This window comes from Amia ocellicauda, chromosome 9 (genome assembly GCF_036373705.1).
Source record: "Amia ocellicauda isolate fAmiCal2 chromosome 9, fAmiCal2.hap1, whole genome shotgun sequence".
NCBI lineage: Eukaryota > Metazoa > Chordata > Actinopteri > Amiiformes > Amiidae > Amia > Amia ocellicauda.
Window position 1 is genome coordinate 38,972,154 of NC_089858.1, and position 18,938 is coordinate 38,991,091.

At 38.7% G+C, this 18,938-nt stretch overlaps 1 protein-coding gene across 1 annotated transcript in view; it reads left to right on the forward strand.

The window, feature by feature from the left end:
* Positions 1-5,006, forward strand: part of adrb3a (adrenoceptor beta 3a) — a 36,599-nt gene extending 31,593 nt beyond the window's left edge. Inside the window, exon 2 of the mRNA XM_066714448.1 lies at positions 483-5,006. Coding sequence (XP_066570545.1) covers positions 483-510 — 28 coding nt within the window. The 3' untranslated portion in view covers positions 511-5,006. The remainder of the gene's footprint in view (positions 1-482) is intronic.
* Positions 5,007-18,938: the final 13,932 nt, after the last annotated feature.

Consider the following 18,938-nt stretch of genomic DNA (forward strand, 5'->3'; position numbering starts at 1 on the left):
TAGCTGCCTAGAACATTGAAATTATCCTGATTTCCACTCGGCACACTTTCAACACAGATTTGTCAATGTTGTTTTATTGTCAGTATATGAGTGTTGCTTGCAAAATCCAAACATTTTTGAAATATTTGGTTTTCTGCTTGCCCTCCGTTTCATTTCTGACTAAATCAATGTGGCCTTGATGGATAATCATTTAAAAAGTTATATTTATGACCAAGTTGGTGGTCTTAAGGAGAGTTTCAAAAACACTATGTGAGCTGGAATCAATAGTGTATACATTTACACACTCTCTCTCTCTCTCTTTATTTTCATTAATTTCACCCTATGTGCCTATATCACCATCTGTACAAACTACTCTAGAATTTATCTGGCACACTATCTAACATACCGGAGAGGGTTCAAGCTTCTGCATTAAAAGCCTAGTTTCAGATAAAGTCCATAAGCCTGCTCTGAATGAATGTGCTAACTTCTCCATATGTTTTCAGTTCCTACCTACAGGAAAAAGATGGATAAGGTGACTGCTGGGAATGCTTAGAAAGGAACAACAGACTTCACTGTGACTGGCTCACTGGGCGATGTGCATCATGCTACAAATGACGTTATGCAATGAGCAGAAAACACAGACGACGATGGGTCAATCAGAAGAAGCGGTGGAAAATGGACAAGTTCTTTCAGGCAAAGCTGAGACACTGCCAGTGTTTAACTGGAGTAAGAACTGTAGTACTGCAAGGACCGTGGGAGAAATAAGACCCAGAACTGTCCCCAGCCATATCTGGATCTTGTAGGAGGGAAGACCAGCTTGGAAGAATTCAAAAACACTCCATAAATTAGGTAACTTGTGGTAACTAGCTGTGTGGTAAGAATGTGTTCTGTGTATAATGGAGACAACTATAGCAGGGCCAGCAACCACAAAATTAGTACACCAACCGAATGTACAGACTTAACATTGATCTAACCAACTACAATGCACAAACAGCACTGCAATGACCGTTCCGTAGCACCATATGTATTTCATACATGCATACATACATAAACATTTAAATTGTTAAATAAAATGTCTGTTCAACAGTAATGTAATGTGAAAAAAAAGCATTTTGACACTTTTAAGCACAACTCTAGATATGTATGTTATAGATGTATTGTGCCAATTGGAATGGAGTTTATTGTGTTCCCATTTTCTTTTGTGAATTTCCTTTAAATGTCGATCGTACTTATTTAAATGCATTTTCAGCTTTCTGTCTTATTCTATGGTCATTTTCTGACACAACACATGAAGTTAACTACCTGGATAATCTATTTAGTAAACAGATTTGAGGTTTTCAGTTAACAGTTTTCTTGTTACTTCATGGACATTGAGACCAAGAGGAAGGTCCAGTGCAATTTTCTCTTTACTTCACTTTGCGCTACCTTAATATATCCTGCATATATCTAGGCTATACCTCATTGTATCACATGACAACCACCACTTCCGGGCAACATGCAATTTGTGCACAGCTATCATTATGTTACACAAAATGGGGCCAAGCAGTTTCATTATCTATCTTTTACCTTGTGTTGGCACATATTCCTCACACATCCACTTCACACTCCACGTGAAGACAAAGACAGTTAAAAAAAAATGGATAGCCAAAGGATTCTTCTGCCATGACATAAAATAGCAATTCAGGGAAAGATGATGGTCAAATGCTTACTGTATTTTCTGAAAGCACTTAATGAAATAGTGGCATAAAATTACTGTTGTAAAATAACCTCTCTTTTAAGTCCTCAAGTGGATCTGCTGTTTCATGTTTTTTACAGGCCAGTAAATCAAGGCCAAGATGTTCAAATGCTTTAAATATTCCTTCCTCCACAGCCCATTCTTTATACTTTTTTTGAATGAATCATTTTAGTTTCCCACCCTCTCACTTCAGACTAAAGCTGTACCCATCCATCTCCTCTTATTCAAAACCACTGTCATAGGCACAGAATTAGTCCAGAGCATGAAATTCATACACAAGGTACAGAACTGACCACAGCTTAGTTGGGAATTTTGAGTTTGTTTTTCCTATCCTTTCTAGGATTTAATCTTTTCTGGACATGGTTAGGTATTTCAAATAGAAGAAAACAATTCAACAAACCCATAAAGAAAGAAAAGAAAACAAATGATGAGACAAAATGCTGATTATTGCAAACAAGGGAAATATCCTTTGGTAATTTGTCTGTCCAAAAACACAAATCAGCATTTAATAACTTGAATATTGTTCAAAACCATTTACAAAGTTATCTTGTTCTATTCCCAAGGGTGTGTGTGATTTTGGTTATAAAACGTGGTTAGGCTTTGTTTCTAGGGCTTTTGATTCTATAGAAAATATGTCCGTAAAAAATAATCCATGTTAATTTTGATAATTCTGTACAATTTGTTGATCTGAAGACCCCCCATGTAGCTGCAAAATGGAAAACTACCTAAAAATAGTATGAGATGTGGAAGGAAAAAAAAAAAAAAATTCCCATGTCACTTACGCACAACTAGTTTTTTTTTGTTGTTGTTTGTTTAGTTTTGTTTTTTAAAAAGGTCTTAAGAATATTTTTTCCAATGAACTCTAAGTAATACAATTTATGTTAGATTTGCAGTTCTATATTCTGGAGCACTTTTTCACATTCTGAAGTTCAGTTCTGGAATACGTATAAGAATGCAAATATGTCTCAAATGAATAATTTCAAGCTTACTTTATAGCACGCATAGGATCAGGTCACTGACTAATGTCTGTTGGACTTACCACAGAAGTAAGCAGAACAGTAAATATGAAGTGAAAAAATACATCTTTAGCACAATTTGTCTAATTATAATGTGCAGTAGGCTGCTTGTTGTTTTTATTTGAGATTACAGATTTGCTTAATTTCACAACCATAGTTAGTGTCACTTATGTAACCTATCAGAGGATATGACAAATGTAAGTTTTTTGTTCTAAGTTGGATTTTAAAGAAAGGGGAGGACTTTGCATGAGAAATACCAACAGTCGGTGCCAATATTGTAATCCAGTTCATCTTGCAAGTAAGACATAATATAAAATATTTCATATTATATGCAATATATAAGGTTAACAACATACATGTCAGGCACCTTAAAATTATGTTTTATGATCCAGCTGACCAGACCAGAAATGTGTGTTCAGGAAGGAACTTCCAATATTCAACATGTGTATGTCATCATTTCCAAGGCTATCGGCACCCAACATTAAATAGGATGCAACCCTGTGACCTCTAGCACAGATGAAACCATTCTCACTATATATTGGAAAAATATACATTCTGGATAAAAAATACCAGTGACAACTAGAGACAAGTGTTATTATTTGTATTATTTTGAAGTTGAAGGAAAATTTTAACAAAGGTTTTCTAATCTCTAATTTCACATTCCTACAATGGTTTCAGTAGTTTGAGAAAAAGCAAGTGCATACATCAATATACATAATTTACAATTGCCTTCCAGAACTGCACTTTTTAGAAAGTTATCAAATCATATTAAATCATTTAGGAAGTCAGCAAAGGAACTGTGATATGATCTTGAAAGAGTAATACGAACCCTCCAAGCACACCTATAAAGAGGTGAAGATGTTCTGTTTTAAGAGCAATCCATAACAGTTTTAATAATTTGAAAAAGTAAACTAGAACATACAAAATTAAATCTAGTAAGCTGATAACTAAAGTATTATATCAAGTGTTTCTTGGAAAAGTGGCCATCAGACCTTTTTGTACCACCTTGACTGCTATGTCTAACCTCAGGTGACAAATGTAGCAGCTGTACCGCACTCTGACACCCCAATGTTTTTTTCCTCTTTGTTGACTTGTTTAATGCTATTGTGCCTAACTTATTTCAGTAATGTTAAGGTTTTTTGTATTAGTGTTGGTATTATCGTATGTTGTTGTGTCAAAATGTGATATGTTTATTTTTCTACAAATGTTAGGTGAACAGTAGGGAGGGTGATGCAGTATTTACGGAGAGCTGTATGATGGAAAAAAAAAACAATCCCAATAATATAATCTAGCCTGTATTAAAGACCCCCAGGTAACTAAAAACAATAGTGATGAGTATGATCTATTAAGTTACATTATTAATGTACTTGATAGGTTTATAAACCTATGCATCCTGGTTTCCATTCCTGTTCAAATCTCATATGCTGTTCTACACCTTTCCCCTGGAGGATGAGACATTGAAGGTCATCAAAGTACAGCTCAGTACAGCGGTGCCACTTCAAAAGTGACCCAAAAATTCCTGAAATCCTCTGTAAGTCTTTCCTGGATCCTTCTAAAGTAGAGGTTTCGTATTGTAAAGTTTATTCAAACAAAAGCCTTCTAAAAACAAATGAATCTGACCTGCCAAGAAAGTGATGTGAACTGTTTGAGTATCTCACAGCCGTTGGGTCTGAGCAAGGTATTGGGGGTGGGGAAGAAGCTGTGAAACAAAAAACAAACAAAAAAAACTGCATTTACTCAAGGTTAAACAAGTAAGCAGTACAAATAAATAGTTAGGCTATATGAAACTAACATAAATTAATTGATAAACTATTATTCTGAAGATAAGAGTTACTAAACTGTCAGATTCTAAACAAAAAACAAATCTGTAAATTGTCTTGTATAATGCAGCATAAAGATTGGCATTGCACCAAATACAATCAGTATGGGGGACTAAGAGATTTATGTAGCATAACCAATAGGAGTTTACCATAAGGAAACAAACAGTTCTTAAAACTGTGCAGAAATGGAAACCAAATTCATGGAAAGACAATTATCAGTACAAATGTGCACAAATGCCAAGCACTCCCCTGACAGCTCTGCATGGTTCGCAGCAGTTCCCAGTGCAACCCCTTTCCAAATTCTTAATTGACAACAGATTCTAACAAAGTCCAAGATCCCGCTTAAGCAATGTACATAGTGCTGTGTAAATGCCTCATCTTGTATATAAGTGGAAAAAAAGACAATCTATTTAAGATGGAGTATATAAGAATTATAATAAATATTGGAGAACCCTCTCATGTTGCACACTGTCTTCTTTTGTATGAAGGTCCTATTGATGAATTGCCACTTGGAAAGTATTGTTGGATGGCTTCAGACAGCTAGAAAATATATTGATATGTTAATTATATTTAATTATTTTTACACTAACCTTTTTTTTCTTCAGCATAATCAGAGGTCAAGATTAAGTATCTGCAAACCTACTCCTATTCAATTTTCATAATAGTGGTAGCACGTTATAAGCATCGATAAAGAATGAACAAACATTGATTAATACTGGCATTTAGTGAAGGCTAGACATAATTGGCAATTTTAAAACCTCTTAGGAACAGGGACTGAAGAAATGGTTAATGAAGTGTGTTCTTGTCCAACATTTAACACAGTCTTTACAGGCATCAAAGCATCAACTTATTGTGTCACAAGTGGAAGTGTTTTTACAAACACTGTTCCATAAACACGTATGGTGCGCACAACTGAAAATAACACATTTTGTTTGGCATGATTTTGGGTTAAGAGTTGATTGGTGTGGTCATGGGGCTGAGCCATTCAGGAGACCAACCCCATTCCTAGTCCTAGTGTCAGCTACCGGGGAGGCAGCAAGAGGGGTTAGTAATGATTTTGCTGCACAAACACTCTTATCTGCCCAACTCCTTTGGATGGAAACAATTAGCTGGGATATTTTGCCGTGTGAGCTCAGTGTGATGCCGATCTAATTTAGGTTGTTCCTTTTTTTTTTTTTTTTTTTTTTTTCCCCAGAAGATCACCCAAATCTTGGAACCACTCAAAGTTATCCATTACAACTGTCATTAAATGCAGGTGCCTGGACTTGGCTCTCAACGAGATGTCACGTTGAGGATAAACACTAAATGGCTTCTTTGAAACAAGAATCTTCTTCATTTATTTTGTTCAAGGAGTATCAGCCCACACAAAACAAAAATATCAACCAAGGTGCAGCCTCCCTAACAAATCAGCTTCTGGAATGAGCGGAGTAAGGTAATCCTTAGGGGGAATTAGGTGGGCAGAGTAACCAAGGTAAAACTAAATAAATAAAAAGACTGGATATTCAATAAAGGTGATGGTACTAATAATAAAACTGGCACTAACTGCAACAGACAGAGCTGCACTAGCCTGTCCACGAGCAAGACCTGCTGCCTGTTACAGACACAGGACAATACACACTTTACCACACAAAATACCACTGTCATTCACCTGACACCCATCCACTCTTAAAACAATATTACACAATAGGAGAGAAAATTATAATTTGTTTGACAGTTTGCCTATGTTGACAAAGGATAAGATAAAACAGTGCTAGCACAATTTGTTTTCAGACTTTTTTTATTTGACACATTTCTTGTTAGCATGACTGAAAATTACCAGTAAAGCATCAGCATAGATTATTTTTGTATGGCTGAGGTGCAAGTTTAAATAAACCTACAACAGAACACGTAAAACCTACACAAAAACCATGAACTGCTTTAATAAAAAATGTAACCAAATATTCCCTTCTGTATTGCAAAAGTTCAGAGCAAGGGGATTATTTCATAATAACAATAACACGCACAACGACTATGATTCTGGAACTATAAAACAAACATTGTTACAGTCAAATCAAAATCATGTCTATTATAAAAAAAATAAAAAAATAAAAAAAAAATCTTGGCCAAGTCTACTGATATTCAAAACAAGAAACAGTAAAACATGTCTTACTGCTAAGGTTACATATTTATGAATTATGCATACATCTTTTTTCACATTACTTCTGTTAAGGTACAACCACTTCATGGAGAAGTGAACCCTTTGGGTTCCCCGGACTAGGATAACCCCTGGACTAGGATAACCCATCGCTGTCAGTGCAGGATGGTGGATCCTCCACAGGATACGAGCTTGGGAAGAAACGTCACCGACACAATGCCAGATTGTTTGTCTTCAGTTTATTTGTGCAACAAAAACACTTATGTCAGAAGTCCGTTTTGGGGCAGGACATATTACAGATCTAGTTGCTAGGCAACATGGAATGTGTCCGATATCCCAAAGAAAGTGTTTTCTGGCTGTTTTATAGTTTTGGATGCCTTTTTGAACCAGGTTTAATTTTAGGAGTTTTTAATGGACATTAGTTAACAACCTAAGACCTGTTGAAATGACAATGACATGAGCACATGCTAAATCACTCCCTTACTCGACTGGCTGTGTTTTAGTCCAATTGCACTACATTCACAGTTATGTATTCAACAGACAGCGTTTCTAGCGGTCTGTTGCAACCCTTGTGCTAACAATCAAACTTCAGTCTCCACCTATCACCTAGTTTTGAAATGTGACTTTCTAAGTCAACAAAAAAAATCTATTCCTCAATACCACTGTAGCACAAACAAAGACAAAAGCAGGCAAACAAGTACAAAAACACAGGTGTTCTACAAAAACTTGAGTGGCTAAAATGAAGATGAAGTTCTGTTTAGAAATTGGGTATGAAAGGTTAATTAAACTCAACTTAAATGTAGTGAAAAATTACAAATTAAATGCAAATGAGTGAATACATAGTTATTTGTTTTATTGGCGTCTACAGGAGAGAAGGTAGGCTAAGGTCAGAAGTGAAAAACACTGCGAAACACATACAGTGAGAGAGCTGAAACTCCTTTTACAGAGAAAAAAAAAATAACTTCAGACAAACCTCTCAAAACAGATTGGCAAAGATTACCCATGGCTATTGAAGACCGTTCCAACAGGAAAGGGGGTAAAAAAAATAAAGCAAAGATAGCTGGCTCCCACCAGAGACACAGAGAGAACAAGAGGCGGGACTGACGGCCAAGAGAAAGAGAACTACAGGATCAAAGCAACGTGTGGGCTCAGACTTGGAATATGGGGTCATTTGGAGAGAAAATGTTAAAATAATTAATTGAAGGTGAACTAAAAATACTGAAATGCAATTTAAGAGACAATTTTTAGTGTCTCGAATCAAAACTGAATTGCAGACCATGTCATTACCCATTTATGATGGGAATTCCCCAATAGGTGGCACACACATGGCCAAGCACTGTTTTGGGCTGGAGGTCATATTTGTCCAGGGTCTCCCCATTCTCAGCAACAGCACTGGCTGGAGCATGCCAGTGAGCCTCCAGTCTTATTGCTGGCAGCTGTGTCTGTCAATGTTCTTCATCACAGCAGGGTACATTTCAGACCGGTAGGTGCGTTTACACTGCCATTTCTGATCCAGATCAAATGCACTGGTAGCATTAAAAAATAATAATAAACAAAGACTTCCAATGCTATTTTGATTGTTTAATGTGTTTTAAAAGGGTACTTACAGAAGCACTGCACAGGATGCATGCTGTGACATGTATGGGTGCTATTTTTTACCTGGGTTATCAAATTGATGTTCTGCTGTTTATATACCGAATGATAACATGAACCTTTTCATATCTAGTACAAGTAGAAACAGGATGGGGAGGGTTTGACTAGTGTATACAGGCAAGCGTGCCCTTGCAAAAACTCATTCCAACATCGGTGAATGTCAACAAGCTGGATAGATAGGTCTCCTATCTGATAGAGCTGGAAGGACAAAAGGCTAACTCACAGAAAATATGCAGGCAGGAAAGCAGCATTCTATATTTGAACCGTAGACAGTGGTGGAACCTGGAGCCGCAGCAGGGACTGGGAACTCTGCATTCATTTCTCTGGATTTAAGAGTTGAATGACGATGGTGGATTTATTAACCGGGGCACAAATAATTAGACAACAAATACAGAAGATACTGAAAAAGGATTGACTCATTTAAGGAATCTGAGTAACTACTGATGACCGTAGACAGAAGATTCATGGTTGAAAGTATTCACACCCTCCATTTGGGGACTGTCTAGTTTAATAAACATTATTAATTAATTTTCAAAGTTTGTTGAACACTTTTTCAAATCTGTAAATAATACTATTTGTATAGCACTTTTTTAAACAGTTACTAACTAACAGTTATATGACTGATTTAAAAATATTACAAATATAATATAACAATGAGATAAAAATAGAATCAAATAAATTAATGAAACAAACTGACAGATTCAGGCAATTTAATATAATATAGATCAACCAACTATTTTTAAATTGTGATTTAAATTAACATACCGAGGCACTGTGGCAGCCCTGATGGCAAAAGCCCAAATCACTCAATTTTAGATTTTGGAACAGACAACAGGGCCTCGTCCGTGGATCTTAGGGTGCATACCGGCTCAAAAGGAATTAAAAGCTCTGTGATATAATCAGGGTCAAAATCCCGCAGTACTTTAAAAGTAATTCGTAAAATCTTAAAATCAATTCTGGAAACCAATGTAAGGAATATAAGATTGGGATGATATGTTCTTGTTCGTTTGTTTTAAATAGAAGCCTATGAGCCACATTGAACGATCCCAGCTAAGAAAGTTTGCCTACCCTGCCTTAACTAGCTTAAATAATATTTAAAATAACTATAAATGAGGCGTGAGGCAACACCCCCCCCCCCCCAAGAGTTGGAAACTTTGCTGTTGAACTTTGAGATAGTCCGGGCCTGTTCGCTCAGGTATGATAGATAGTGGCCATGAAGTTAGTAATGCCATAATGCACCCCCACACACATATCTGAGACAAAAACAAACAAAAACTGAGGAGCCACCAGGAGAACTGCCATACTCTCCAAAAAAACCTTCTCTAACAAGGCTGGGAGGAGCAGAACTGGATAAAATGTGTAAAGGAGGCCACACGCAGATAACTGTTGGACTTGTGGATAGAGAACCCCAGAGAACAGTAAGTCAACTCTCGCAAGGCGAAAAGATCTGCACGCGCTCTGCCGAGTCCATATGTGTTCCACTACCTGCAGTAAAGGTGCCACTCAGAGGACAGAGGACCCCCCTGGAGACGAGGTCCGCTGCCAAGTTCTCTCTAACTGCTCACAAGGAGGCCTAGCAGGGCTGAGACCACAGTAACACCCTGCGTGCCAGCTGATGCAGCGTAAGTAAGCACAGATTCCCTGTTGGTTGAAATAAGACACCACAGATGTGTTTTTGTTGGTCATCACGAGCACATGTCTGCCCTGGAGAGACAGAAGTGCCCAGGAAGACTGCTTCAAGCTCCTGCACATTGATGTAGACCGGGGGTTCCCAAAGTTCGGCCCAGGGGCCAAATGCGGCCCTTGAGGATGTTTGGCGAGGCCCTCCAAAGCCAACCTTCAACCCACCCTTTTCTGAAGATTTTTTTTTTGCGTTACAAATTGTAAATGTAATTTGGGGGAAATAATAAAACAATTAAAGTTAATAAATGTTCCCTAACAGAAATGTATAGGAAATAAAATTGGTGGTTCATTTTCTACTGTGGCCCCCCATCCCATGCAACCTCGGGAACTTGGCCCTCCATCACCACACATGGGGAACCCCTGATGTAGACAGACATGAACGGTGACCTGAACCTCGGAGCTCCCAGGCCATTCCACACCACACACCAACCATCGCTGGAGGCGTCACTGACGAGTAGTCCCCAGCGACAAACCAGTCCAAGTACTATGCCGTACTATACGTGAAAAGGTCTCCCAATAAGCTGGCATCACTAGCACCCAACGATGGTGATCGCAATGTCACTTTGAAGTGACCTGAGATGAAGCAGACCCAGTGGCAAGGCTTGGGAGTCCCCCAGCCTTAATTAAGAAAGGCAGGACTGAACTGCAGCAATCCGAACAGCTGTTGACCTTAGGCCCAACCCCTGAAGATGTGCAAGGACCAGCCATGAATGAGCCATCACTTCATCCCTTGACTAGGCACAGAGCAGCCAGTTGCCAGATAATGGACCCTCACACTCTGAAGCTGCCAAAACTGCATCCGTGCACTTGGAAAAAGTGAAAAGTACAGGAATGAGAAAGAAGCCAAGTGGGAAGACACCAAACTCAAGCACCTTGCCCTGGAAAGTGAAACAAATGAACTTCCAATGTGCGGGATAGATTGGAACATGATTGGAACTGACTGGCCAATGAAGCAGTGTTTGAGCATTTTGAAGAAACTGCCATCTTTATTGAGCACCATGAAGTAGCTTGAATAGAAGAGGGGACAATTTGCCAATGGCACGCCTGGCCAACAGCACAGTGATCTCTGATTCCTATCCCCAAAATACACTGGTGGGCAGTCTTTAAACTTTTACCCACAATGGAGGAACTCATTCTCCAGTTTTCCCCCAGGGATCAACATCTGTTTAAAACAAGAATATTTTGGATCCATAATGAAAAAATATATCAGCTTTTCAACACCATTAAAAACGCACTGAATAGTTAATACTGGACAGAGTGCCAATGGTGAGAAAACTATGTGGAACTGAATAGCTTTGTAAAACAAATATATATATATATATATATACTTAATATTTCTTAAGATTTCTTAACTGCTGAACCATAAACATACACTGGTATTAACAAAATGCAAGTTACAACATTAAAGCTTCTAAATTTCTTAGCAGACACCCTTATCCAGGGTGACTGACAATTGTTGCAATATATCGCTTTTTTCACCCATTAATACAGCTGTGTTTTTACTGGATTAATCTTGGTAAACTACCTTGCTCAAGGGTACAGCAGCAGTGTCCCACCTGGGATTGAATCCAAATCCGCACTTACAGAGTCCAGAGCCCTGACCCCTACTCCACACGGCTGTCCCAGTTTAAGTTGTAAATACAGTAATAAACAATAGGAGTTACATTTTTGAGTATTTTTTGGGCATTGGAAGAAAACCATAGTAATATTTTCCAAAACTCCAATACAATTCCTGGTAAGGTTAAATCCGGCAGCTAAACATCAACTATCAATCAACACAAACAGCACAGAACATCGACGCTTAGCTAGCTTTAATACACAATCACAGGGGGAAAAACACTAAAAATAGCAACCCTAAAATACATTTTGAATTATAAACAATTATATACATGTTATGCTTCGAAAACAAAAACAATACAGACATTGTTTGCCTCAGTATAACAGTATCCACACGTCCATATCTGAATTCGGCCTACCCTTCTCAACAGATCAGTGCTTGGCTCAACCTTCCAGTGCTGTAGTCGAGACCAACATATCCGAGGCAGAGTCGAGACCAAGTCCAGGACTGCCTGAGTCCGAGTCCAGACCGAGACAGGATGGGTCCAAGTCCGAGTCCAGACCCTGAGACCCACAAAAACTTTACTAGACAATATGTGCAGAGTATAAATGAGAATAATTACTACTTCTAATAATAATAATGGTACACAGTAAATTCACCAGTGTTGAATTAACTCCAACAGTGTTAACATTAACTCTAAAAAAGTGTTTATGTAATCCACACTCACCAGAGTAAAATTAACACTTTCAACAGAGTTGCATTTTTACACTGCCTCAGAGTTAAAAGTCCTGCTCTCAGGGACTTAAATAAAATAAACACTTACAAGAGTTGCTTATTTAACACTGTGCTCTCACCAGTGTTAACTCTGTTTGTCCATTACATTGTTAAACCCCCGTTTACTCTGCTTTTATCAATCAAACGATAACTAGCATTACCACAAGATTTCCTTCTATACACTCTGGATGATCAGAAATATGTGCACGTGTACAGAGATGGAAAGAGCACTGAAAAATCCTACTCAAGTAGAAGTATGGTTACTTTAATTCAATTTTACTCAAGTAGAAGTAAAAGTACTGGTTTAAAAAACTACTCAAGTAAAAGTACTCAGAGTACAAATTACATAGTTACTTTTAACAAAGTGTTGTCACATGATCTCTAAGCAAACGCTAACATCTATATATATATATATATATATATATATATATATATATATATATATATATAATATACACACACAGGTTGGTGACAAATTAAAGGAAAAACCTGAATAAATTAGTGGAGGAAAATAAGGAATGCAGATGCCTCTCAACAGGTGTACTGCACGATACAATTAAGCAATTAACATTCTATCATGCTCTGTGGCATGTATACAAATGCTGAACAGGCCCAGCTGTCCTCGATTTTGGATCAAGATGGCAAGAGGAAAGGATCTAAGTGACTTTGATAGAGGCGTCATTATTGGGGCACGAATGGCAGGAGCTTCAGTCACAAAGACGCTCAACTGGCTCGTGTTCTGGACAAGTGGGTGAGTGCATTTGTGGGACACCAAGAGAACGGTACAGACCTGACTGTTTGACCCCTACAGTGAGGGGGGTCTGGAGGCTCTGTTATGCTGTCGAGGGCATTTTCCTGGCATGGTTTGGGTCCACTTGTCCCCTTAGAGCAGTGGTTCCCAACCCTGCTCCTGGAGGACCCCATACCCTGCTGGTTTGTGTTCCAACCGAGCTCTCAATTATTTAATTGAACCTTAATTGAAGTAAAAAAAAAATTAAATTGGGTAAAAAAAAGGGTTGTTTAAAATAGCGAAAAGGCTCTAATTTAGGAAATTACTAGTTGAATTATGTAATCGAGAGCTTGGAGATATGCAGAGATATGAAACAATAAAGTAGCGGTTTTATTGATTTAAAAGTTCGTTATTATTATTATTATTTCTAAATGGCTGTAGCAGATATTTAAATAAATAAAAACAAATAAAATCACAACACTACCTTACCTAGAACACAAATAAGTGTTGATATAACTTTACTATTAGTTTATTTCGGACAGACTAAAACAAATGACAAAACGGAATACCAATTGACTATAATGGGGAGTGGAATGCCCATAGACTACAATGGGGAAAACAGAAGGACGGCCTACAGTGAGGGAAAAAAGTATTGATCCCCTGCTGATTTTGTACGTTTGCCCACTGACAAAGAAATTATCAGTCTATAATTTTAATGGTAGGTGTATTTTAACAGTGAGAGACAGAATAACAACAAAAAAATCCAGAAAAATGCATTTCAAAAAAGTTATAAATTGATTTGCATGTTAATGAGGGAAATCAGTATTTGACCCCTTCAACTTAGTACTTGGTGGCAAAACCCTTGTTGGCAATCACAGAAGTCAGCCGTTTCTTGTAGTTGGCCACCAGGTTTGCACACATCTCAGGAGGGATTTTGTCCCACTCCTCTTTGCAGATCCTCTCCAAGTCATTAAGGTTTCGAGGCTGACGTTTGGCAACTCGAACCTTCAGCTCCCTCCACAGATTTTCTATGGGATTACGGTCTGGAGACTGGCTAGGCCACTCCAGGACCTTAATGTGCTTCTTCTTGAGCCACTCCTTTGTTGCCTTGGCTGTGTGTTTTGGGTCATTGTCATGCTGGAATACCCATCCACGACCCATTTTCAATGCCCTGGCTGAGGGAAGGAGGTTCTCACCCAAGATTTGACGGTACATGGCCTCGTCCATCGTCCCTTTGATGCGGTGCAGTTGTCCTGTCCCCTTAGCAGAAAAACACCTCCAAAGCATAATGTTTCCACCTCCATGTTTGACGGTGGGGATGGTGTTCTTGGGGTCATTCCTCCTCCTCCAAACACGGCGAGTTGAGTTGATGCCAAAGAGCTCGATTTTGGTCTCATCTGACCACAACACTTTCACCTAGTTCTCCTCTGAATCATTCAGATGTTGGCAAACTTCAGACGGGCCTGTACATGTGCTTTCTTGAGCAGGGGGACCTTGTGGGCACTGCAGGATTTCAGTCCTTCACGGTGTAGTGTGTTACCAATTGTTTTCTTGGGGACTATGGTCCCAGCTGCCTTGACATCATTAACAAGATCCTCCTGTGTAGTTCTGAGCAGATTCCTCACCGTTCTCATGATCATTGAAACTCCACCAGGTGAGATCTTGCATGGAAACCCAGAGCGAGGGAGACTGACAGTTATTTTGTGTTTCTTCCATTTGCGAATAATTGCACCAACTGTTGTCACCTTCTCACCAAGCTGCTTGGCGATGGTCTTGTAGCCCATTCCAGCCTTGTGTAGGTCTACAATCTTGTCCCTGACATCCTTGGACAGCTCTTTGGTCTTGGCCATGGTGGAGAGTTTGGAATCTGATTGATTGATTGCTTCTGTGGACAGGTGTCTTTTATACAGGTAACAAGTGGAGATTAGGAGCACTCCCTTTAAGAGAGTGCTCCTAATCTCAGCTCATTACCTGTATAAAAGACACCTGGGAGCCAGAAATCTTGCTGATTGATAGGGGATCAAATACTTATTTCCCTCATTAACATGCAAATCAATTTATAACTTTTTTGAAATGCATTTTTCTGGATTTGTTTGTTGTTATTCTGTCTCTCACTGTTAAAATACACCTACCATTAAAATTATAGACTGATAATTTCTTTGTCAGTGGGCAAACGTACAAAATCAGCAGGGGATCAAATACTTTTTTCCCCCCCTCACTGTATATCATCAAATCCCACACAGGAATCGTAAAATCCTGAATACACTTTCTTTAAAATAACCTCAGATAAAAAAGGTAAGTGGAATGACAGCTGCTTTCTATGGAATGACAGGCCTGGGATACTGAAAACATAACCCAAATAGGATTGACTGCCTATTAATCTATATTGCATTATATACAGTTGCCCATTTACACAGATAACGCTGACCCTGTTGCCGGTTCACCGCTTTTCCTTCCTTGGACCACTTTTGATAGGTACTGACCACTGCAGACCGGGAACAGCCCACAAGAGCTGCAGCTTTGGAGATGCTCTGACCCAGTCGTCTAGCCATCACAGTTTGGTCCTTGTCAAAGTCGCTCAGATCCTTATGCTTGCCCATTTTTCCTGCTTCTAACACATCAACTTTGAGGACAAAATGTTCACTCGCTGCCTAATATATCCCACCCACTGACAGGTGCCATGATAACGAGATTATCAGTGATATTCACTTCACCTGTCAGTGGACATAATGTTATGGCTGAGCGGTGTATATATTATTCTATAGTCATTCCAGGCCTGTCATTCCACTTTTCATTTTTAGAATAGGTTATTTTAAAGAAAGCGTATTCAGGATTTTAGGATTCCTGTGTGGGATTTGGAGATATAGACTGTCCTTCTGTCATTGGGCATTCCGTTTTGTCATGCGTTTTAGTCTGTCCACTGCATTTTAAAGCAAATTGCTATTAAGTATGGGTTTGCAATTTCTGATATTGTCTGATATGTTGTCAACATTGCTGAATGATGTATTCATTATGATCGTGTGAACGTTTACCGTTTCAGAGATCTGTGTTATTTTCAAAAATGAGTGTGATGCTGATTGGCTAAAATTGATATATTGCCTTTTGATATAATTCAGGAAAGTCAATGTCACAATTTTTTAACATTGGGATTACAAGACATAACTTGTTTTAGATTAAACTGTGTATACTACGTAAAAAAGGTACCCTCTATCCACAGCATGAACCTGAATTATGTGTGGAATTGGCTTCATTATCACGTTTTGCCACGAAGCTCTTAAAATGTTTGCTCACTAATAGGGCTGTAACGATTCCACACTTTCCATTCGGTTCAATTTTCGATTGTAGTTATTTTTCTTCACACACTGGTCTCCAAATTAATAACAAAAATCGAACAATTATGTTAACACTGCCAGCCAGGAAATTAACAGTAAATGAACAGTAAGGGCTTATAAAACGCACTTCAATGGACTTTAAGTAGTTCTAGTTTTGCACTAAGTTTTTCTGGAGTTTCATGATTGAATTCCAGGGGTCGTCGGAAACTCGCCGAGCCGATCAGGACAGGCAGACAGGAGCTGCATCAGCTGCCATTATTCAATTATGAATCAAAACTTGCACATATACACAGGAACAATAATATAACAAACTTTACACAATGCATTGTATAACTCGGTATGCACATATCTTAGCAGACATATACAATTATAAAACAAATAACCGGTTATAAAATTAGCAGGAAACTGAAATATGACATAGCTATGGTATTATGCAAGTGAAAGCGCTTTGAAATGGCTCGTCTCTATTACACCTGTACGTCAATGCAGTGAACGCGCTTTTCAACACTACAGTGCCTGTAATATAAAATAAATAGCATCAAACAGGTCAATATCAAACACTGATCCAGAGACCTGGGTCTGCAATGAGATCGAGACTGAATTGCACAGGAAAGAAATGTGCAATCTTCGATTTAAAAATGTTCACCTACTGACTAATACTGGGGCTAGACAGCGACTTCACTGCCCCACTGCTGCTGGACTGGAGGACGGATTTATGGACTGACCAGCCGTAACATCACGACACACGGATTGGCTGCGGAGTGCTGTGGGTGGGATGCTGTACATTTGAATGTATTGATCCTTCATTTTTTGGTCTATTAGTCTGTCGTCCACATTTTGTTTTTCCATGACAGCCTACAAAATGTGTTCTGTGTAACGAATGCCTTTTTATAAGTAGCGAAGTACAATACTTAGCTCAAAATATACTTAAGTTAAAGTAAAATTACCACATTGGGAAAATACTCAAAAAAGTACAAGTACCCGAGAAAGCTACTCAATTACAGGAACAAGAGTAGTTGTAATTCATTACTTTCCACCCCTGCATGTGTATTAAAATCCAGCAGCCCTGAGAGAGAGAGAGAGAATATATTGGTTTACAATTTACTTTTCAGTAAATAAATACCCAGACCCTATCAAACACACAAACGGGTCAGACATATACAGCTAATGCTTACAAGCACCACCACAAACCGACAAATAGCCAAACAGTCTGGTTTGGGGTTGACTCAAAGACATGAGTTCTTGGTAAGGGAAGAAAAATCTGACAACAAAAATATAAATACATTGGTGGGTAAAGATACATTTTACCCTCAAACAATAATGTACAATAATTAACATTTATACAATTATTAAGAAAAAATAAAACCATAAAAGAATTATTCAGGAAACTACCACAATGCATTGTGGGTATGGTACATTCTTTGGTTTTACACCAGTACAGTATAAAATCACTTTAATTTGACACCCAGTATTAACACTGACTCTCAAGATGGTTTAACTCTCAAAGTGAATCTTTTTAGTGTCGAAAACACTGATTTTAACACTACATTATTAACACTGGGATTTCAACACTACAGATTTTGCGGTGTAAGAAACACCACCACATAACACTAAATTAAATATCCACATCTTTAATCTACGCGTCATCACCTATGGGGTGTGTGTGTAGGGGCGACACGCCACCTCTTTTGTTTGAGAGAGAGGACCTCGTTCACCCACTCAGTTCTCTCCCCGGGCAGCTCGACTGACCCCAGAACAGCACCACACGGAAGGCAAGTTCACAAAAAGTAATGTATTATATTTGTCTAGAACAGGGCATGAAGACTGTACTAGCACAGAACCTTAGGAATTTGACATGCATGCAATTCTAAAACCTAGATTAAAATGCCTTTAATAAAATGGGCACAAAACACTAAAAGCCATACCCAGAATAACAAAGAAAATAAGACTGGATAGAATAAAACCCAAGTTCCTAATATACAATACAGAAAGCAACGACAAGGTTTCAGTCTCTTCTGTTCACAATAGGTGACACACACGGAAGAATCCCCTTCCCCTCGTTGGAAACCAGTCACTTTGCGGCTGAGCTGAACCCCGTGGGCCAACTGGGACCCCAACAACTGCAGGTAGGAACAAGTATTAATCAAATCTCAAATTGCACAAATATGATGAATGAATGGCTTTTCTTCTACCCCGCAGTGACCCGTCCGGACCGAAAAATAAATCACAACAGGTAAGTCTCCAACCCCTGGACAGGGAACCCTCTCCACAAAGTACACCGGCAGAGGAGATCTCAACAAATTCTTAATAAAGTTCAACCTCCACAGCGTGTGGCTTCTCCTTTCTAAAGAAATACAACCAGGTACTTAACCCCGGTAGCCTGCGCTGTCATCTCCAGCAATCCAGTGTCCGTCGTTTCCAAAGCTTCCCTTATAATCCGCGCTTGGGGAAATCTTCGCCATTCACTGCTTTCCCAGTCGTTACTTCACTCCAGCACTACGGCTTGGTTCCCTTGGTTCGGCTA